Below are 24,800 nucleotides of genomic sequence, written 5' to 3'. Positions count from 1 at the left end.
AAACGTGGCGTCACTGTAGTCATGTGACTCGCTGACGCAACAATACGTTTCAATTGATAATACAAGATATTCGTATCAACAAGCTAATTTATATTTCATGTCGGATAATTAGTTAGGAAAATCCCAGACATATACATTGTTATAAATCGTTATTTAGTATTATTTAATTTTGTACATTGTATTTTATATAGTATATAATTATATTTACGCCGCATTTTGCTTACGAAAAGAATCAAACGTGTTACGTGATGAAGTTGCTGTCGTGAACTTATTGTGTAAGGATTGAACAGACATCATTTCTCCTTTTTTTTACGTTCATCATAACATCAAAGCAACATCTGATGCGTGGTGTCGTTGCTATGGGCATTAACTAATGTAATAAAACGGAATCCGGTAAAAAAGACGATATTTCTATTAAAGAAGCTTTTTACACTGAGTCTTAACTGTGGAAGCAGCAATCCTTGGCCTTACATAAAAAACTTTGAATTTGTTAAAAGTGCAAGTGGATACCAATCCAAAAGTGTTTTATTGTAGTGTATGTTGCGTTTGCCAAAAAATACAGTGCCAATAAGAAATCACATAATAATTTTGAATTGTGCATCAGGAGTTGAACGGAGGTAAATAGGGCAAGCAAACGGTAAGATAAAGCAGTAAAGACAGGTTCTCATACTTCTTGTAAGTGAAAAATTGGGAAAATGAAGTGTAACAACCAACTCTTCAGCCTTCATTGCTGCTAGTGTCGGGAGGGTTAGCCATTGTAAAATAAGTGCACTCGTAACTAATTTAGTCACAGAGGAAATGATTCCTTTCAAGTTTGTTGAATTGCAAGCTTTGAAAATTCTTATTCAGACAGTACAACCAAATATAAAATCGTTTTCAGTAGCAAAGCCTTAACATGCTCAATTAATGAAAACTTCGCCCCGAAAAAACGATAAACTGAAAGAGAAGCTTGGCATGGTAGAGTGCCTCTCGTCCACACCAGACTGTTGAAGCTGCCGCAACAAGTAAGTTGTAATAAAATAAGATTTTTCATTTTACGGATAACAAAAAATATTGTTGTTTTAGAAATTTCAAGTATCTAATAATAGAATGAGACTTGCAATAAGTTTCAGCATAGTATCTGTTGTGAATGTATGCCGTTTCGCATTTACTAGTTTAGCTTTGTATTGTTTACTTTTACAGATTCTATCTGGGTGTGACTGTGCGTTGGATTGACCCAGAAAGCCTAAAGAGGGAATATGCAGCGTTTGATTGCCGCCATCTCACTGGGCACCACACCTTGCCCGGGTTGGCCAGGTGATTAGGGCGCTTGACTCGCAAACTGAGGGTCGCTAGTTCGAATTCCCGTCCCACAAAACATGCTCGCCCTTTCAGCCGTAGGGGCGTTATAATGTTATGATCAATCCAACTATTCGTTAATAAAAGAGTAGCCCAAGGGTTGGCGGTGATGACTAGCTGTCTTCCCTCTAGTCTTTCACTACTAAATTAGAGACGGCTAGCGCAGATAGCCCTTATGTAGCTTTGCGCGAAATTCAAAACAACAAACATTCAATAATAGTACTTGAAAAACACATCAAAAAAGAAATGAATATGATGACAGTAATAATAATAAATGAGCTAATATACTAATATGAGATAATAAATCTATAATATTAGAAGATATTACGTCTCTTATTATTTGTTCAATTTATTAATGTTTTAATTTCAGTAGCATCAACTTCTCGAAAGTATCCGTCAATCCAGCTCTTTTTGATTTCAAATGATTTTCCCCGATGAGAAAAAGCGCTCTACAGCTGCACCCGATGGAATGGATGTATTGAAGTAAATAAGAGATTTTAAATGTATACTGATCTAACAAACAACATATACATGACAACTTGCTTTGTTTAAAAGAGTATGGCAGAAACGTGTCTCTTCCACAAAACATTCTATTCTCTTACTTTCTGGAGTAAATAAACCTTTAGTAAATAAACCTGCACAAAATACTTACTTCTAAACTGCAGAAAAATTGAGCAAAACACCTAGTAAATCTAACCATATTTTGAAGAAAAAAAAAGTTATAGGTCCAATGCAAAAGCTACAAACATGAGAATTTCTTAAAAAAATATAGGTACCTCTTAATAGTGTCCTATGAGCTCAATCATCTGTCTGTAAAATAGTTTGTTAATCAGGTTATAATAATTCTCATTCTGAAGATTAGTTCGTCAGTCTGTCACTAACTATCTCCGTCATTCTTCAGTCTGTCACTAACTATCTCCGTCATTGTTTACCCATGTTATTAACACCTCTCACTATCAATCATTCTACCAGTCAAGGTTGCTGGTAGCTATCTCATTCAATCAGTTTACAGCCAAAATACAAGCAGTTGTCTCAGCAAATCATTCTGTCAAACAGGTTACCAGCAGCTGTCTCAGTAAATTAGCCAAGTTTTCAGCAAATTGTTAATTCATTCTACAGCCAAATCACCAGCAGCTCTCTCAGTTAATAATTCTGCTAAACAGATTACCACCAGCCATTCCAGGCTCTTAGCTACATTTTTATTCAATATTTCAACAAACTAATTTGTAAGCCATGAGTTTGAATTTTTTCAAGTCAGACAGAACACCAAAAATTGTCTCAATCAGTCAATATTTCATCACATTGCCAGCAGTTCTCTAAGTCAACATGTGTTGGCTTTCTGTCAGCAGTTATTCCTAAAGCATTTTTTTAAATATTTGTTTCCAGTTTAAAAAAATTTATATCCTTTTCAATATAAAAAAGCCAATCGACCTTCCAGGTTCGAGGTCATCTGTCACAGAATTTCTTTCCCTCTTAATTTTCTATAGCTGTGTTTTCTGGGAAGTATGTTTTATGTTAAGCCTTTCAACTGTGTTATTACCCATGGGATACTATACTACATGCATTTGTCTTAGATTTAGTTGGAACTACATGAAAGAGAAATAAAGTGTTTAATGTATAACTTTTAGTCCTTAACTACCTATTCAATTCTGATGTAATAAACTTTAGTTTTGGCGGGAATCATGATGCTTCAGTGAAGGAAGGAAGTGAAAAGTGTTATGTTCCTTTCTTGTTTCACAATATTAAAAGAGACCATAGTAAAAAAAAATAATTACAAAGCCATTAATTTTTTGTTATTATTACTGCAACAGTTATCAGAACAAAGCATATTACAAACTGTTTGGTTTTAATTACTTTTTGAAACCTTTATTTGATGAAAAACACTGTAACTAACATATTGTATAATAATTTTTTTTTTTTACTTTAATAATCATGCATGATAAATTAACTTTTTCAGTATAGATTCTTTATGACATATGATAGATGGAATTTTTCAATTCCCAATACAAAAACCTAAAACATTTCCTTTCAAATATACCAATCTTAAATTTGTAGTTACAAGTTCTTTATTGTTTTAAATAAAGGATAAATACTTATTACCTTATTTCACATTACAAAATTTTCCATACATTTTGTAAATATTAAACTAATTAAACATATCAGTCTAAAAACAAAAAAGTGAAATGAAAAAATAATTTAGGTTCCACAAAATAAGATTTTTAAATTTTATTTCTTTTTTCAATCCCATAAAGTACAAGATGTGTTTGCAGCCCAAAATTCTGCGGGAAAGAAAGCAAAGTAAAATTTCCTAAACAAAATTTCTATAGTGGATCATGGTTTTTTTAAAATCAAATATCGAAAAAGTTGCTTTATTAAACTAAAGTTTTATAACCGACTTCACGTGTGAAAATCAACCCAAACCATGTATGTTTGCTCTTATAGACACTGATTTTGATTAATGGTTTTAAACAATTACATTTTCAAGTAAAAGTAAAACAATATCATAGATTAGTAAGCTATTATGTATTTTGAGTTTGAACCTTTGAAAATAAAATTTCAAAGTAATCTGATTTATCACTGCAGCCATGGGCCAAAATCTCTTCATCTCGTTCATAGTTTTGAATCTAGAAAGAGAAATTACTGAAAAATTAAAATTTAACTGTCTAAAATTTGACAAACAAATAAAATACAAGTAAGTTAGTTCTCTCAAATTAATAAATTATGCCATAGCTTTTTATAGAGATCTTTATAAATCTGCCATAATTTTTAAAAATATATCAAATCTGTAGTGAATTCAAGTTTTAATACACACCTTTCATACTTATATTATATATATATCTTTAGTCATTATAAACACAAGTTCTGTCCTTTACAAAACCTTATACAACATTCCAATTTAATCATGCACTCCACACCATTCTTTATCCTTATTTACCACAGACAAGAAGTTCCACGTTTTGGTACCTCAGACAACAGTCATGTATTTTAATGTATATCCAAAAAAAGTTTTATACTTTAATGTCACTCACGTAACACTTTGTTTATGTACTACAGTCAACAGTAATGTATTTTTTTCATAACTGAGGTACTCCAGACATCCATACTATATAGGCTGTATTTTTACCTGTGGCAAGAACTCTGTATGTTTATGCATCAGAAACAACATATCAGTAGCTTTATGTTTTTACATACCTCAGACAGTAGTTCGGCTCCTTCTCCTGGTAGTTGCAAGCCAGAAACAAGAGTAAACAGTTCCTTTGGTCCCATTACATCACCCACTCCTTGTTTCTTGAAGAACTTCAGAATTAAGTAAGCATTGTTATTAATTATGATTACTTTGACAGATTAATACATTTTATATTAAAAAAAAAAAATCAAATATTTTCACTTACTTTCAAGTATGATTTTTAACATTTTAACCGTCATATGAACAACTTCACCAAATTGTAATTTAATTATGAATAAAAAGTAATTAAATATTAAATATATTACAGAAATAAAATAAGTACTTAATACACATGAGACAAGAAAAACAAAAGCAGATATATTTAATGAATTTATAAACAAAAATATCATAAATGTATGTATTGAAAATACATAAGCACTATTTAAGTTACAAGATTTATTTCCATAAATATTTCAATATTAGAATTAGTGATGATTAAATTTGTGAAAGTGATGGAACTAATTTTAAACCTTGAGCTTTAGCTGTATTGAAATAAATTATGGAAATAAAAATAAGCAAAATAGCAACAACCAAAGAAAGCTAATTTTTACACTGCTTGATACCATAGTGTTAAGAATTCACTATTTTATAATTTTGCTTTATCAAGTGTTAAAGAAAAAAAATCTCAAAACTTTAGTCAAAGATGGCGATTATACCAAAAGACAAGGTGTTTATGCAAATAAATGTTGTGTATAGATATGTTTCGTTTTTAATCATTCCATGTTTTTACACTTATTTACTTTAAATCTAAACACAACTACATATTCTGATTAATTGGTTTGTTTCATTCATGTCCAATTACATAATACAACAGCAGCATTACTTAAAGAATTTATCTAGTTAAAACATACACCCTTCCCATACTTACAGTATTCCGTTTAATAATGTTACACATGTGAACAAACCTTTTAGCTTTGGTTCATATGGCACAGCACACACTTCATACTAAGGAGGTCAAAGATTCAATTCTATATCTATTTTCTTATAATTTATTTCGCTGAACTTAAGTAACTGCTTTCTGAGGTCACCCACTCAATCTCACAAATTTTCTACCTTCTTGTATGGTATAGTGTTGTACAAAAAAAACTAACAATGTAAACATGGAGTAGAAGCAAACTTATATCTTGAAACAATTACTAAAAATCCAATACTAAACCAAAGCAAAATAATGATTCAACAAATGTTGATCAACAAGTAACATTCATATGAATATAGATACAGATATGTGGTGTAGAATGTAACTTTTGAGAAGTGTAAATTATGTGCAGTTTATTAATTGATCTGTAATACCAAAACTTCAATTTTATCAGAAAGGTTTTATGCTACACAAAAATGTTAGCCCATCTGTAAAAACTAGTGGTATGGAGTTTGGTTTATTAAACATAACGTGTATGTATATACATACACACACACACATATATATATGTATATATTCACTGACATTAACCCTAAAATTACTACAGGATCCCTAATAACATGTGAGCCACAAAGAAAAACCGTCAATATTGCAATTAATTCCATTAATATTAAGTTGTTTTAAAAACTTAAAATTTATTTAATAAATAGAATGCAAATGGTGAATATTATCATACATTGGTAAAATACTGATGTAGTAGAGTAAGTACAAATTTATCTTTCAACTACTAGATCTTTCAATGACTGTATTTTCTATTTCATCAGATTTATTTATAAATGGAATAAATTCTTCTCACAAAAAAAAAAGATCAATCTAATTCTACTGCAACAATTCCTGTATTAAATGTTTCTTTAGAGTATTTTATGTACTATTAAATAAACTGTTTCATGTGTACAAAGAGAACTTCAGGATGAAGATGGAGATTAAAGCTATGCCCAGTTTACACACACTTCTAACAACAAACTCACCGTTGAAATGTTGGTACAGTCACGCAGCAAAAATTCCAAGGCTCGAGGATGGTTGGGCTCAACAGCCTGACTGACATCAATTACCCACACTTGGCTGTTGTGCCACAAAAGGTTATACTCACTTAGATCAGCATGAACCAGGTGACAATCTTTATACAATCGCTTCACAACCTGCATAAATAACATCGAAGGTAGTGTAATACCGATAAGTTGATACTGTACCCACAGTTAACTACTATCAACTGTAGTATTTTATTTTTTGGGGTATATTTTAAAGTAAGAATAAGCTTGTTTATGTTAGAATTGTTACACAAACCTGCACAACGGACCATCTGCACACAAAGATGTTCCTGATTTTGAACTGACAGCTAGATTGGAAGTAGCTATTCAACAGCACCCATTAGCAACTTTTGGACTACTTTACTCAAATACTAGAATTTTATTGTCAATTTTATAGAGCACCCACTGCCATAAAGTGCAGTGTGCATTTCTTGGCAATGGGCTGTGAGCCATGAACCAAGCATACTAGCCACTAAGCCATAACTAGACCTGTAGGAATAAGATATGATCACTCAATATTAGCTTTTTAAGATCATTAGTAGCCCTAAGAAATAGTGGTGACAGAGTTGAAAGAAACGATACTGATCTTTAGCTCACTCTCAAATCTAAGCATTATTATATAAAAATACGAAATTTTTCATAAACTCTAGATAGAGTTTTAAAGTTTGTTTCATTCCTTTTTGAGAAGAAAAACCTGCTCACCTCAACTGTCTGGGAATATGCTTGGTTAAACTGTTCCAGAGACAGTTTTGCTTCTTTCAGCTTTGGGGCAGGTTTCTGGTCACTACCAATAAATGTCATGACCAAGACATGCTTCTTTAAAGCCACTACTTCTGGGCAAGGTAAGCCAGCTTTTCGAATTCTGTTAAAGTAACAGTTTCATTAGAAAACTTTTTCTAGAATCCAAACTTCATATTCATAATACAAAAAATTAATCCTCAATATTACATATTATCTTAATTTAAAAAGAATAATTTTTAAAACGGACAAAGTTACCAAACAATTTTTTGTAAATTCATATATGTGATAGACAAAAAGTGTAATATGATTCAGTCATTAAGAAATTCAATAAAAATTATAATTAATTCCTTGGGTATTTTAGAATGAAGTAAACTGTTTGTGTAGTTCACATAAATGTGTATAAATAAAATAAAACCATAAATATTATCTAATTACCAAGAAAAAAATACATAATAAGCTTACCTAGTCAGATTATGCATTTCTTTCTCAGCCCACATATGAATTACTTTGCGAGGATTTTGCTTGTTAAAGCGTTCACGAAATCTGTAATCATCTCTGATGTATTTATCTCTGTTTTTAAACTCACTAAGTGTTGTCTTGAAAGCTTTAATAGCACATTCACCAGGCACAATCTGATCAGCAGGTCTTAAAAAGAAGAAAGAAGTTAATGTTAATATTCTAAATTCTTTACACATCATTTTTACATGAATATTAAAACTGTACTGAAGTTAATTAGAATCAAAACCAAAAACATTTCATAAAGAAAACTTCAATATGAATATTTTAACAAGTATCAATTACACTGTACAAATTAAATGGTTATGTTGCCTGGAGTTAACAATGGCACATATTCCTTTATAAATGAATAATGACAAGCCATCATTATAGAAATTTATGATATCAACAGTGTGTACCTTTATAGATATTTTTTTATACGTCTTAACTATTGAAATTAACCAGACTAAGCTGTGTGTTTTTAAAATTTTTATTTGTAGATTATCATTGTAGGTTAATACTGTAGAAGTCAGATCAAGACAACCGTGTGTGTACGTCATTGTAAGTAACTATTTATCAATTATCATCACAACTGAAGTACCTATGCATACTTTTGTAAGTGTCTGTTGTCACAAAATGTTAATTCCTGAATAACTTCTCAATAAAACTCTATGATTAAAAACTATAGACAAATGAGTAACAAATATTTTACTAGTACCAACATTATCACTCTACACAAACAACACATTCTTTGAAAATTTAACCTTTTTCGGATGACGTTATCTTAAACTCATCATAACACAGTGAACAAATAATAGGAAAACTCACTACCATAACTGATAATTTTGCAGTGTACGTTTTCCGTAGAGAACTATTTCATTTAACATCAGCAAAAATGTTGTCATCAATGAAAAGTAATGAATATTTCACAGTGATTAGCAGTTTAGCTGATAGAAAAATACTAGTTTGGTTTGGTTAGTTTCTTTGAATTTTGCACAATACTACACGAGGGCTATCTGCGCTAGCCGTCCCTAATTTAGCAGTGCAAGACTAGAGGGAAAGCAGCTAGTCATCACCACCCACTGCCAACTCTTTGGCTACTCTTTTACCAACGAATAGTGGGAATGACCATCACTATATAAAGCCCCCACGGCTAAAAGGGTGAGCATGTTTGGTGTGATGGAGATTCGAACCCGCAGATTATGAGTCGAGCACCCTAACCACCTGGCCATGCCGGGCTGAAAATACCAGAGCTAATCTCTAGCAAAAACTTTTAAAAGCACAGATTTATGAAAATAACACTATGCAGTATTTAATAAATTTATATAGTTTGAGAACATTTGAATGCAAGTTTATTTTTTTAAATATGGATAATATTAATTCCAATATAGAAATGAGTTGAAAACAAAACTATTTCTTTTTCTTGTTGTAAGAACAAAAAAACACAACAAAAAAAAAGCAAATTTTTGAACATGAAAATAGTAACTTTTCTTGAAACAGACCAATTGCTGAAACTTGAGTTTCCTATTTCAGACAATTTGGTAATGTATCAAACATTTAAAAATATCTGGGTTTGCCTTCAGCTTTCCTCCCATTCCTGAAATACTGAAGTTATGAAATGTCTTAAAATTGCAATGTTAACATAACTTGTAATCTTCACTTTTTTTGAATACTTATCTTAAAACACACATGTATTACTTCACACTTTTTCCATTTGGTATAAGACCTCTAACTACTTCTTGAATACAAACACGACTGTGAGAGAGACGTATAGAAAACTTCTCTGTACTCTCATCTCTGGTTTAGTAGTATCAGTGGCTCCATCTAACATCAACTCAATGGATGTTTACTTTTTAGTACATTTTAGTACATTCAAATTGCTCCTATGCATACTTAAAAGGTAATCAACAAGTAATATAGGGTCTTATGACTATCACTGACTACTGTCCATGAAAAGAAGACAAATAAAAAACACATTTAGATGAGAAATATCATGATAAATCTACAAAAATTAAAAATTCACTTATGCTCTTTTGTTTTCATTGTATTAATTTTTTTATATTTTGGTTATAAGCTTTAGCCATTTAGTACCAAGGAAAAATGGGTAAGTAAAATAACTGTTTTAGGAAGCAATAACACAGCTAGAAACAAAACAGGAGACATCAAGTTTTCTACAAAACTATCAACACAATCACAGACAATTACATGGGCAAATAAATGGCTGATACATTAACATAAGATAGGATGAAAATAATATTGCAAGCTCCCTTGTTGTTTTAACACACAACAATGTTAACATAAAGAAAGCTGGGAATAACTTCACTGGAAATACTCTGATCATCCCACAGAATTCATTTTGAATCTTCTTACAGATAATATTGTGAAGTTGAAGACATACTCCAGAATCAAAATGCTATGCATAAATATTATAAAGCATATACAAGTGTCCTATATTCTGAGCCTATCCCTTTTAAATTGTTAGTGAAAACATGTTCCTTGCCTTACAAATCTGTGTGAAAAAGTTTCCCCTTCAGTCTCCAGCAAGTTTTGAAAAAAACTCATCTATTCTGAACAAAGTGATTGAGGTCTGAATCGTGCATAAAGATGTGTTATTGGTGAGAGCTAAGAATTTTGCCAACCTTCTGAAATCTCTACTTAAATGGATTACTATACTTGAAACAGATACCCCAAGAATGGATCTTGTTCCACATGCTTTCAATGACCTTGAGATGCACTTAACATCCAAGTTACATACTTACTTAATAAACAACTCTGAAGAGAAGCAAATCCTTGACACCCTCAAGAAATGTCAGGAGCTTGAACTTCAGCCACTTCACATCATCATGAAAATTATGGATTCTGCACTGATGGAAAAAAAAGTCTCTCCTTCAAAAAATGTCAGTGGAGCATCCTATTTATGGAAAGTTGCTGAAACCATATTTGATACTGAAAAGGAAGAGGCATTGCCTTTCTTGAAACAAAAAAACATTTGTGAGTCAAAATATTTGTGTCGAAGTGTCTGGAAAGCTGGATCAATGACTCAATGAGACAATCCGGTCTGACATGTTGGAAAGGTATTTGTAAGTCACCTACAATGAGTAAGGTCAGGACTTAACTTTTTTCTGGTAGCCAGCCAGATCATTTAGATTTGGCTTTTTTGTTGGCCAGGCAGCAATTTAGGTGACCAATGGATTTTTTCTTTATTTTGTAATGAAGCAACCCATAAATGCATGAATCGTACTATGACCTATAGACCTTTCTCACTTGTAGTACTAACAAAGATTCAATGAGAGAGAAAACATCAAAACATAACTTAAAAAAAAGAAAATAAAACCTTGTTAAATAGAGCGAGAAGTTAATCATACTGTAAAACGGTGATGTCTAGTATGTTACATACAATGGTGTAAAATGAGTTTCGTGGCTCCATTCCACCAAATAAATAGGATAAAATGTCATATGATTGGTTGTTGACTATTGTAGACAAATAATCCAAGACAGTGAGTGCACATAGTTCTTTTTTTTTTTTCCAGTGTTCACTCTTTGAACTTAAAACACTGTCGCATCTCACACCTGGTGAGTTCAGAACTTCCACTCTGGAAACTTGTAATTTGTCTTAAAAAACAAAGCACAACAAATCACATTAAGCTACCACTTCCCTAATGTACTAGAAAGTAATTGGCAAGTTGCTGTAAGTTTTTTCTGCTGTGTGAAGATGTTAGTTTCCAAGCAGCTTCAAGCTGTTCCAAACTGCCAAAAAGGCTCTCGCTGCCAGATACACTGTACCCAGTTGGAGTTCATGCATGCCATTGTGCAGATGCATCCAACCCTTTGGATACCGGTGAGAAATTGCTCGATATTTGAGAATAACATTGCAAATAATTCTCCGGATAACTTTGTTATTCTTGTACTTGTGTCTTGACATATACATTATTTATCTTGTAGGGGAAATATTAACTTAAATTTAGATTTTCATGGGCAATTTTTTAGTGGCCACATGGATCACCCAGGAAAACCTTTTGAGTAGTCTGCTGAGGTTTTTCATGACCAATGGCAAACGGACCAATGTTAATTTCAAGCTGTGAAGCTACATGTTAGTATCCTTAGCCTGCCTGCAGTTTCTGCAGTGACTGAATGGTCCTTCAAAATGAGCACTTTTTTGCACTCTTAAGAAACAGAATGCCTTTACTTATAAATTGACAGGCATGCTAATACATACAGCATATAATCTCAAAACTTTGGGCTCACAGCACCTCAGATTAGAGGCCAAGTGAAAAAACAAGCAAACTTAAATAAACTGGTGAACTTCTAAGGAAGTCTGTATCTTCTGATAGAAAGACTAAGATTATAGCTGAGAACAGGAATAATACTCAGATACAAATCATGCATGAACCAAGAACAGTTAGTTATATTTGTGTTCTCACAGATACCAAAGTCAAATAGAAAAAACAAATTTATTTGTCTTTAAAAGTTAATGTCATTTATGATTAAGTTTAGTATAAATACAAAATCACAAGTCATTAACATCTTAATATTATAAAGTTGAAGCGAAGAACTGAAAATTGATTATTTTGTAAAATGGTAAACCGTTACTATACTTGGTATTTTACTAACGTAAACATTAACAAAGTAAATGTTTTGTTATTTTTGTAAAGTATCAAAGTACTCTGTCACTATTCACATTAGCAGGTAGTGTTTAATTATTAACAGTTAAATAATAAAAATATAATGATTTAGAATAAATACTCAACTACTAGTAATTATTTGTTTGAAGTATATTTTAAGAAGGACTTTGAATAAAATATAACTATAGGTAAGAAAATTTATGTATTGAATTTTAAAAACCATTTTGCACAAACAAAAAAGCTGTAAGATATTATACAGAAAGAAAAGAAAGTACTTACTTTCCTCCCCAAGCATGAAATACACTGGCTTCTTTCCCAACACTTATACAACCATTCACACCTTCCAAAACTTCTTGATTGACCAGCTTGTACAAGATCAATCGAGTTTTGGGATCAAGGGAGTGTTCCTAAATAATAAAAATTTACATTGATAATATGCTATGTACACACAACTATTTCAAAAATCTTCAGTTTATTTGAATAATCAGACATCAAATTGGTTAATAATAAACCAAGTTAAAACTGTTATTTAAATAGCAAGTTTCCAGTCTTAGCCTTAAGGCTGTCTTCAGGCCTAACAGTCAGTTGACTTAAAGATGATCCTAGAAACAGTTTAATGTGGTGTAAACCTAGTTTTGTATGTGCTGTTATAGTACTTTTATGTTTCAAAGATGGCATTCAATGAAATAATATAAGGATTATAATCTTTGGTTTCACAAAATATTTATTAACCTATTCTTATGATGTACACATCAACCAGATGATAAAACTGCTTTGACAAACTTGACATATTCTGTAAATCCATAAAATACTACCAAAGGAAATTAAACACTGCAGATCAGTGTAACAGACTAGCACCACCAAAAAACCCATCAAATTAGACAACAGTTATTAACAACAAAATGGGGCATAATGTTTTAGCCATATAATAATTTTTTTCACAAATATATCTGTAACTGTACTTCCATAGATTTGATAAATCCCAACATAAGTCAGTAACAAATATGGTCTGGTTTCAAGCACACACACTCAATCAGTAAATAAATAAAATACCTGAGATGCATTGCCCATATTCCTTTAAAAAAAATTCATTGAGCCTGGAAATAATTAATTTGAAATTTTCTTGCAATTTCCAAAGATTAAGCCTAATTTTTAACCTTAAAAATTGAGTTTTTTTTATTAAAATCCTTAAAAAAAATACATTATTTATAATACATTTTCAGATTTTTTTAAATCAATAAGTATTAAGGATAATATTAAAAGTATGTACAGTAGCAGGTCTAAAACGTGTAGTCCTGAATAAGTTTGTACATAAAAATTAACTTAAAAACGAAATCAAAATGGAAATATCAAATAATCATTCAGTTACTTCAATACATGGAGAAAAATAAGAAAAGGAATAGAAAATTCATACTTTTTGTTACCACCTTTCAAGAAGAAGCATTGTCAAATTGACCAAATAATAATTATGAACAATTTCTCATTACTTGTTTAAATAAAAATTCAAACCATACTGACTAGGTGGAGAAATTGTATTATATTTTTCCTTACTGGCCAAACCTGGTATAACATATATATATATAGCAAGAGAACAAACTATTTCACTCCTAAATATTTTCTATTTAGTCACGTTACTGCGAATTTTGGAATGTATTGGATGGTTAACATTTCTAAGATATATATAAGCTTCTTTAAACTATAAAAGAAACCCAATGACTGATTAATATGATAAAGGAATTCAGAGAAAAAAAAATAACATGAAGTTTTTCAAGACTACTATTAGCATTTTCAAGACTATTTTAGTATGTTATTCATGGTGTCATAAAATAGCCTCCAAATTTTTTCTTAATTATTCAAATGTAGAAAAAAAAGAATCACAAAGCAGCCACATTTCTTCCAAGATACATTTCCCCTGACATTTGAGAAAAATTCCAGAGCTGGACACTCGTGTACACCACACACTGATATTTCAAATTCTCCTCATAATTCTACCTAATTAACACTGCTTTAATTTGTAATCTGGTTGTAGAGAGTAATAAAAAAACTTCACACTATAGTAACAGAAAAAATTATCTTCAAACAAGAACATTGTAACTTCATAGTAGACAATAAAATGCTGCATTTTTTTTTCACAATATAATATTTCCATCACTTATCATTAAATATAAAGGATTAGATAATCATGTTTAATTAATTCAAACTTATGTATTCATCATACTTTTCATCTTGTGTACCATCTCATGTATTTATCATCCATGCATCTCTAAAGAAACACCTCTACATTGTTAGGAAAAAAAAGTTTAAGTTCATGGACATTTCATGTTTAATATTCATTGTTGACCATATTGTGGTTATTTCTAGGGTTGCCAAGAACAGTCAATTAAATAAGAAGAATATATGGTTTTGCCTTGTTATTATCTATAACAACACAATTATCTTTTAACTGTTTTGTGCAATGTATATTGATTATATCTCAAACATATAGCTAGCAAAACCATTCAATCTTAATGTTAGTCACTTTACTGCATAATATGACCACTGTATTAGTGGTACAAATATGCAAAAAGAGCAAGGTTCTGTTCAGCAAGCTTCATCAACATAAAATCTTTGAAAATAAAGCTCTCTCATAAAAATACACAAAAGTATATATATATATAATTATAATTATGTGTAACAAAAGCAGGATTTAATGTAACTTGCAATTCAACAAAATTGATTCATAGTGAATAAAAAAAAAAAAGGACAAACCCAAAACACATTAATTATACATTCTCACAAAGTTATTTTTTTTATTTGCTATCATGAAGAAATCTGTATCTTCAGTGTTTATCATGATTTTCTTAAATTTATGATACGACTCAAAAACAATAACAAAAAATACTATTCAATAAAGATCCTTATCTTGAAACAAGTGGATGATAGAAGCATAGTTTTAAGACCTAAAATACACATGAAAATTTGACAGATATCCTCTACAATGATTTCATAGGATAAATAAATGCCTGGAAACAACCTTAAACTAAAAGAATTTTGCCACCACAAACATGAAGAGAACTGTTGAAAAGTTGTAATTTCTTCTCTACTTTCAATAATTTCACCATAAATTTGTTTTGTTCTTAAAAACAATAATCAAAACCAGATTATTTATTTATTTTTATGGATGTAAAGTTAAAGTAACACTCACAGCAGTGGACTTTTCCTTTTTATCATGAAGACGAGCAGCACGACGTTGTTCAGCATAAGAATGAACTTTTAATTTGTTGTATACATGATTAGACAATTTCATATCAAAACTCCCTCCATCTCCTGTCAGGAAGCCAGGAGGAAACTGTCACCAAACAAAGAAATTAAAAACACAAAGAAATTATACCAAAACTTTTCAGGAAAATAGTTAATATGTATTGCTAGAAGTAGAAAGGTATTTTTATCCATTAACTAAAATATAAAACAACTAAAACACATACATACTTCTAGAAATTGTCACATGGAGGCAGGCTTATGTATTTTACATAACCTTGTAATCACCATGTAACTGTGAAACTATACATACTATGACTATAAATGTATTTAATGTATCTTCATCAAATTTAAGATTTTTAGTAGAGATTACGAGTATGCTGTACACAAAAAATCAGTATTTTTAATAAAGCATTTCCACTAAAGATTTGTCTTTGAATTTACTTTAGTCAGTCTGTCTCAGATTCTGACTAGTCTGAGTGCAAAGTCATTTCTATCCTAAGATGAAAATACTTTTTCATTTTACAGTTTTCAAATTTCATTTGCATAACCTCTGGAGCCTCTTAATTGAACATTAAAAACTTTTAAGTAGAACTTTATATCTTATCAGTTATTTTCTCTAGACTAATATTGTATACAGACTTGTTCCATTTGCTTAACCCTGTAAACACCATGAAACAAAAACAATAAGAAAAAAGTGTAGATTATCTTTTTTTTTGCTAGAATAACTGCACATTCCAACTGACAATTAAACACAATATATTTCTACAGCCCAAGCCAATAGATTTTTAACTTAGTTTTATTTCTTTAAATAAAAGCTTAGTGCATGCTATCACTAATCATAAGTACTTTGTTTATTTAATTTCTTTAAAAATTCCTTATCTAACCAAATAAGTTTCTAATTTTTACATTTTAGTTATTTTTATAGCAATAAGTAAAAAAAATTACATAAAAAACCATGAAATTTATTTCTTACATTTGGAATCTTTTCTTTTTTCAAGATTTTTATTTGTATGATAGAAGTTATGTCAAACACTATACCTACACATTAGTAATGATAGTGTTGTATCACAAATTATTATTATTATTTATTTAAAATATTCAATTTAGAATACGAAATGTTGCCACAAATATAAAATAGAATTTTATTAAACCAATATAATCTACCAGGCTTTCTAATTAAGCTTTGGTAATCCCCATTCCTGATTAAACAGAGAAAAAAAAAATGTCAAAATGTTGAAATGTTATTAGAAAAGCTTGAAGCTAAACTGCTGTTAGTAAAGTGAAATTTTGTCTTTCTGTTGGTTACAAATAATGCAACAGCAAGAGAATTTATGACAATTTCAGGATGTTCTAAAAAAGGCATGATATGTGGCCTTCACTTTGCTGCTTATATCTCAGTAAATCAAAACGCTCTGCCATTACAAACTGACAATTTAATTTGGGATATGTATAGTATATGTAAGAAATTCCACAGTCTTTTAGTGGTACAATAAAATAAGAAAGGGCAATTTCAGAAAGAATAAATGTCGCATGATACAGACAGCAAAGACAGAGAATTTAGTTGAAATTAAGAAATTAAAATTTGAATGCCAAGTTCATTGAAATACACTGATAATAAAGTAGTTTAATTAAGTTTGAATGTAACTCTGCAATAGGTTGTGACATGCATACTTTGACCTACCAATGTTGAGAGGGTTCACAGTAGAAAAATTATAAATTATGTGACTTTGATAATGACTGCTAAAAATAATTGAGACATACAATCTGCTGTATACATCTTACACAATCTAAATAATCAAAAAGATCTGTAAATATAGCAGGGTGAGGTTCCTTTTAACAAAATAATTTGGGTTTGCAACCTGAAAATACAACCAATTTCAAGTTATAATATTAGAAACTGCAGTTTTAAACAAGATTCAGAAAAGTGAACTTGAACTTGTTATAAGTCAATAAAACTTTTGAAGAGCTAACTGTAAAGACATGCTCAGGTTCTTGGCAAATATTTAAATGTAGTTTAGTTCACATTTTAAGTATATCTATTCATAAGTTATTCTTACCTCCATCACGCGACAGGCATTCCTGTGACTACAGATAATGGGATCATGCTTGGTTGTGATCTCGCCACCATGGCGAGTAAATCCACTTCTACCAATTGCTGGAGAAGACTTTTCTGCCTTTTCAAACATATCCCAGTGTTGTGCACCAATCTCTTCATCATCATCTTCATCAGAATCAAATAACATTTCACGAGGAAGCCGACGGTAGTTATTGAATGACACTGAAACTGGAAAGATCTTAACAAATAAACCTATACTTTTGTAACATATCACATTAAAACCCTTAGTAAAAGTTATTATTTAAATTCAACAAATGATATACATAATATTAATTTATTACTACGAAAAGGATTAAAATACTAAATTCTGCAACATTTTTTTCCATAAGGAATAATCCAGCAACTGATACTGACTTAGCTTTTTAACTACCAAGTACTACAAAGATGGTATTTTGGGATTCCCTTAACTGATATTAAACAAATAAAAGATTAAAGTAGTGAAACAAATGAGAATGAGCTACAATATTAACTTTTATAGTATATTTATTTTTAAAAAGTATGATCACAAAGCAACAATGGAGCAATTAATACCATTTTAAATTATAGAAAACAAGATGCACAGTTCAGCTTGAGTTAAATTTTATATTGTGAGTTAATATTATTCAAAACAACAACCTCAAAATTGAAAAACTGCCACAACACTTACAAGTTCACTATTCACATTACAGCTAAAGGACAACATTTGAGCAATAAAGACAGTGGACCAAAAATAATAACTATCTTTAAATGAAATTCATATATATTATTTCATAGTGCAAAACTGTTGATCAAATGTTGAACCACAAAAGTATGGTAACAAATCTACAAAACTACAATACAAACATTCATTCAGGTTTTAAACACAATAAGCAGTGTTAGTGAAAAAGGTAATATACATGTTTTACACTTTTTACTGAATAAAAAAAAAGGTTTTATTTTCAAGAAACAGTCTTGGAGAGATACTCATTATTAAATTAAAGACAAATGTTAAAATATGCTTGATTTGGGTGGAAACTAGTGTGTCTAAGCCACAAATGCTTGGATCAACAAAATTAATACCCACACTACTGACAGCTACCCTATACTTAAAAGTATTAATAAAATTAACAGTTTAATTGCTGTAAGCGGGCCAAACATTAGAAGCCAATAGACCTAACGTTTGAGCTCATCATGGATAAAGTAAGAGTAATGTGTAAAAAAAAACATCTACAGTTAACATAATTTCTATTTTCTTATTAGTATTTCTATCTGTGTTGCAAACAAAACTGCATTGCAAAGGCCAGATATTGTAAGTCAGGCTGACTGGCCCATGTGCTAATTACCTTGGTAACCAATCAAACGAGTTGAAGCTGTGGTCTAGCTATCCCCACTTCCTGAAACTTAGCCTGGGTATACCATACAGCTTAAAAGGGGATTACAAAACTGGCATGACATTGATAAGTGAAATAGTCTTATTAGCCACAATTATAGTAATCTTCTATACTCAGAAACTTGCAATACAAATAACTGAAATTATGTATCATAGGTGTATTGATGTTCAACAATAAAAAAAATATGAATCTTCCTTCTGAAACATGTGCTAGCAATTTGTTTTACTAGAAATTTGCTAGTGTTAATTTTGAGCCCCACTTAAAATGTTTGAACACTCAACTCTTTAAGAAAAAGTACATACACATTCATGAATTTTTAAGTGCCTTTGTCATTTCTTGTGTTGCCACACTTTAATGATATTTCTATTACTTGTCCTAAGTTGGTTAAAAATTGTTAACTTTCTCTATACAGGCTTGATCATTTTGACCAACTCTGTAACCACAATGTAACTATGAAAGTACATACTATAACTTTTAGTAAATATTGCAAGTCTTTTGAATAGAAAAAAATAATTTTTTGAATTATCTATTTCACTAAAAATTTGTCTGTAAATTTATGGAGGCAGTCTGGTTCAGAATCTGACTGGTCCGAGTATAAGGTGATTTTTATGTTAAGATTAAAAATGTTTTTTTATTTTATAACTTTCAATTTCATTTGAAAAACTTCTGCAGATTCCTAAATGAATATAATTTTTTTATTTCTCTACTATAACACTGTATACAAGATAAGTACATTTGAAAAACTTTGTAACCACCACAAGAAAAGTATGAAATTACCCTTTTTCTTTCTAGAATGACTGCATATTGTTGCAGACAATAATACACCATTTATCTTACAGCCAAAGATAATAGAGTACAAATTTTCCAGTGATTTATATATATTGCTTTATTGCCACTTAGATTAGCACCAAAGTCAATTATTACAGCAAGGAACCAGGGAAACACATCATTGAGTTACCAGCACGCTTGATCAAATTACATGTTGCACTCGTGAAACATGCTCTCTCTTATCAAGTATTTTTCAATCGGTTTCTTCCATTTAATTTTTGTTATCTAACCAAGTAAGTTTCTAATTTTCACATTTTAGTTACTTTTATACTAATAAATAAAAAATATACATAGAAAACAAGAAATTTAGTGCAAGTCTTATGGTTTTTTTTGCTTTCAAAGTCTCAATAAAAGTTAACCCTAATATTGTAGTGTTGTTTTTACTAACTTACTTAATTTTCTTTTAAATATGCAATTTAGAACACAAAATATTTAACACCAAGAAAAAAAAATCTTTCGAAAACTATTATACTTTATCTTGCTTTCTAACTAAGACAAACATTTGCAAATGAAATATAAAACACTGTAAGATACATCTCAAATATAAAAGAATCATAGGACTAGTAAATAATCATTTAAACGATTTTATCATCATTTATAAAAAAAAATATATAGTTTGAGAAATTAGCTTTCCAATAATACTACTGTTCCTGAGACAAGCAAGTAAAAGTTTATATTAAATTATTAAGTACACACAAAAAAACTGACCTATCATATGCATACTATACAGCAATATGCAAGAAACTTGCAAGTTCTTAGGTTGATGATACACTTTCGTAAGATACTCAATCTTTGTAAAAAAACAAGAAACTTATTTTTTCCTTAATTCTTAAAAGTTCTTATGTAAAGTATAATATGCACTGAGAAGTCAAACTTTCTTGATTGACTAAGTACAATTATAGTAAGATGAGAATTTCAGTGTTAATTCCTCTTCTGAATTGGATTAAGAATTTTTGGGCCCTAGCACTGAGGATCTCTCCCCTCTGATCCCCATCATAACACACTACCAACTATACCATTAAATACAAGTATTTGTCCTTTTTTACTAACTCTTGACATTAAATTATTTATAATCAAAAAGTGTACTGAAATTTTTTGAATTATTCTTGTTCATGTTTTAAAATTATCATAATGATTTGGGGGACCTTGTAGACCTATGAGTTAATGTGGCCATGTTCTTCCTACAATGTTTTCATGTGTTTTTTTAGTCATTTTTTATAATCAATTAATCATTTTGATTAACTACACAGTCATGATTAATGACTGTTTTTAATTTGCATTCATTCTATCAGTATTTTATTGTTAAATCATTCATAGACTAATGAAAGAACCTAAGTGACCGTGGAATATAAAATGTTTTTGATTAAGGTCACATACCAAGTTATATTAGCTACTAAAGGACTTCAGTCAATGTACAGTAATGTATACATGGAACAATAAAGGTTAAGTGAAAATTTATTCTAACTTCTTTAAACACACTCATAGTTTTAAATGTACTAGATACTAATTATTATAACATTTTATTCTAAGATTTAACTGGCCTAAAAAGACAAATTCTGTGGTACCAGAATAAAAAACAAGCAGAAGAAAGAAGAACAATAAATTCAAACTTTTTGTTATGATATTTACAGACATTCCCAGAAATTGAAACTCAGTCGTTACATAGATATTATTATAAAAGGAAACACTGTACAGTATTGTAAAGTTCTGAAGACCTATTAAGGAGATATTTAGAATTCCATTTTGATGAACCATTCGAGCCATCACTACATAGACAGTGTACTGTCTGACTGATCAATCATTAAACAGTAGTACTCACTATTCTTTAACTTTCAAGTTAATATTTCAGTAAACAAACAATTTGTACAGTTTCTCTCCTAATGTTATTAGTAAAAACCAAGCAGCACTACACTGTTACTGAGGTTAGAGAATCATAAGTTTCCTTACTCAAAGCCAAACACCCTTAAAACATATATAGGGTGGCAAGGTTCTATTACAAACACTAAAAACAAAAGCTAGTGCAGGTAAATTTGGAAGCTAGATATAAACAACCATTCAATTATATATTAGCAACAAATATTCAGTTTGCAACAGAAAGATTGAGATTTCTCAATAATTATGAAACAAAAATATGTTTAACAGTAAATTACTTTTTCATTAAACTTTACTTCTCTAAACCATTTTTCAATGTTTGGATGAATATTTCTCATACAAATCTTACCTCCAGAATACTTTACATATATTTTATTTTCTAAACAACAGTGTTCAAAGGAAATGTGTGTGTGTGTGAGAAAACATAAATTGTCATTCTTCAACTAACCTTTGCTGCTTCCATTAAACTTTTGTTCTTGTCTAACAAGGCATACATCATGTTCACGGTCGTACTCCATCTGTAATAGATGTGCCAATATTAAATCGTTACTGCAGTCAGTACTTCCTTCTGTTTGATCCCAGACTTCCAAGTCTTCCAATGTGTGGCTGTGACAAGAATAAACAAAATTAGTCAAAAATTATCACTTCATAAAACTTTCATATCAAAGGCATACAGTTTTTATGAATGAGAGAATATATACCTTTTGCATAACAACTCACAATTATATAAAAAACTGAAATTGGCAAAAACTACTTTTATATCCCTTATGATATCTCAACTGATATACATTAATGTGGTGTTAAGAGTTTGAGAATACTATAATAACTGTACATTACTATCCCATACCTTACATCTGCCTTCATAAGAGGTATTTGAGCTACTATCAAGATTACAAACTTTCTGGCTCAGCCACATTATGTACAGAAAATATTTAAGCCATTGGACACTCTTTATATTTTCTAATCTAACATCACAGTGTATCACATCTGTATCTACAGTGTTAAAAGGAATGAGCCAAAATATCATTGATTTGTTCATGCAAGTTTTATGTGCTAAAAGTAATGTAATTCTGAAAACAGTTCCAATGTTCTTTGTCCTTCAGTAAAAAAAAAAAAAAAGCACTTCAGGATTATTTACATAACTCTGAAATTTACTGACTGAACCACTTACTTTTAGATATTACCATACAAAAATTTAGCACTCATTTTCTCTACTGTTACTTAATGCATGCACAGTAAATAATATGCATTTATTTACAAATTAATATTTTTCTATAAGGCATTATAATTCCCAGAGGCAAATCTGCCACTAAATACAAATTTACCATTTATTTCAGCCACAAAACTAAATCATTTGAATAACCCAAAGGGACACAAAAGCCATGCTAACAATCAAATTTTGAAGAAACATCCTCCTGTCTGAGTATGTATTTTAATTAGAAGTACTCTTCAAGAGTATATATTTAAGCAGTATTGCACATTTTTGTGCACTTCAACTGCATGATACAAATGTATCTGACCAATGCCAACAACAATTTTGTGATTCATCTTGAAATCTACACATCTTTTCTGGATAATGCAATGTTTCAAACAAATGATTATGTGGTTATAATTAAAAGATCTAATTTTCTTTTTTTCAAGTAGTAATTGGATTTTGGAGCTTTTTAATCTACTGTTAATGATAGCTTTAGCTGATTTTGTATTGTTCAGAACTGACAAATTTTGTGTGGCTTTTTTAATACTACCCCTGAAAACTGAAAATATTAAGAAATGTATTTCATTTTTACTTTTTGAATCTTGAGGTTCAAAGATATTTCTACTTTGTATAATTATTCTCATTATGCCTGATAAGATTCATTTATGAAGGGTAATTCTTCCCATAATGTTGATATCAGGGGATGTAAGTAACTTCTTCCAACACTTGATATAACAAAATTTTTGGACTTGTTAACCATCAAAATGTTCATCTAATGCACAAATTCAATGCATTCAGCAGTTTACACTAGAAAAAAGTGAGTCATACAATAATTCACAGTATTTTACAATATTTATTAAGAGGTATTAAGATCAACAGTACAACCTACATATACTAATTTTTACATTAATAATAATATAATGTAATTCTTCAGGATAATTCACATGTGAACTAAAAGTGGTTCACTACTATAAAAAGATAACCTCAGTGAAATGTATTTACTGTATGCAGAATGAAATACATTGTTTAGGTAAATTAATAAAATTCAAAAGACACAGTTGTGGCAGATATATTAAATGGACCTCTCACCTTATGGCTTGGGTGCTAATCATATTTTCTAATGAGCATGATGAAATAAGTTATCATTATCCTAGTTTGATACATATAGCATAATTATCTAAATTTTGAAACAAGCCTTTTTAGTGCTTATAGTTCATTTATTTTAATCACACATTTAAAAAACTGCAGAGATAATTAACTTGATTCAATACTGACGTTTATCACTCCTTGCAATTAATTCTTATAAGTAACATCTATAACATTTAATGCACAAATACGAGTTTCTTAATCGTTAAATCAAGACATTTCTTTAATTATAAATTTGGAACAGTAGTTTATTTCAGCATTTTTTAACTTTTATTCTATCAATTAATAATTTTTTGAATGGGACTGAAGTTAGTAGAGAGAACTCTTAGACTATGCTAAGGCATTCCCAAAATATAGTCATGGTAGTCCAACGAATGCCTTAACTTCCAAGTCAATATTAAGTGCTAATTTTTGTATTATCTTTCTTGATAGTTGACACTTCTTTTTAGACAAATTATGAAAAAAAAGAAAAAAAAGAGAAAAAGTATAATGAATCTGTTTTGTGTTTCTGTAAAATAAATTGTTCTAATGAAAATTAGTGGATTAAAAATCAAGACTTGGTTCTTATTAAGCAATACATTTATCACTTATCTCATAAAAAGTCTACATGCCCTTGAAAGTTCTGAAATAAATACAAAAATCAGAAGTAATCAAGTGTATGTATTTGTATATATATATATATATATAT

The 24,800-nt window shown here is 30.0% G+C and overlaps 1 protein-coding gene across 2 annotated transcripts in view; it reads right to left on the bottom strand.

The window, feature by feature from the left end:
* Positions 1 to 3,549: 3,549 nt before the first annotated feature.
* LOC106457127 (serine/threonine-protein kinase RIO3-like) overlaps positions 3,550 to 24,800 on the bottom strand; it is a 30,342-nt gene continuing 9,091 nt past the window's right edge. For both annotated transcript variants that reach the window (XM_013916512.2, XM_013916513.2), the window contains exons 3-11: positions 22,220 to 22,377; positions 17,664 to 17,890; positions 15,551 to 15,694; positions 12,646 to 12,773; positions 7,712 to 7,894; positions 7,211 to 7,370; positions 6,449 to 6,619; positions 4,531 to 4,635; positions 3,550 to 3,962 (exon numbers count right to left, since the gene is read on the bottom strand). In XM_013916512.2, the coding sequence (XP_013771966.1) occupies positions 3,858 to 3,962; positions 4,531 to 4,635; positions 6,449 to 6,619; positions 7,211 to 7,370; positions 7,712 to 7,894; positions 12,646 to 12,773; positions 15,551 to 15,694; positions 17,664 to 17,890; positions 22,220 to 22,377 (1,381 nt within the window). In that variant the 3' untranslated portion in view covers positions 3,550 to 3,857. The remainder of the gene's footprint in view (positions 3,963 to 4,530; positions 4,636 to 6,448; positions 6,620 to 7,210; positions 7,371 to 7,711; positions 7,895 to 12,645; positions 12,774 to 15,550; positions 15,695 to 17,663; positions 17,891 to 22,219; positions 22,378 to 24,800) is intronic.

The sequence above is a fragment of the Limulus polyphemus genome, unplaced genomic scaffold, assembly GCF_000517525.1.
Source record: "Limulus polyphemus unplaced genomic scaffold, Limulus_polyphemus-2.1.2 Scaffold294, whole genome shotgun sequence".
Taxonomy (NCBI): Eukaryota; Metazoa; Arthropoda; class Merostomata; order Xiphosura; family Limulidae; genus Limulus; species Limulus polyphemus.
This window is presented reverse-complemented; position numbering and strand designations above follow the sequence as displayed.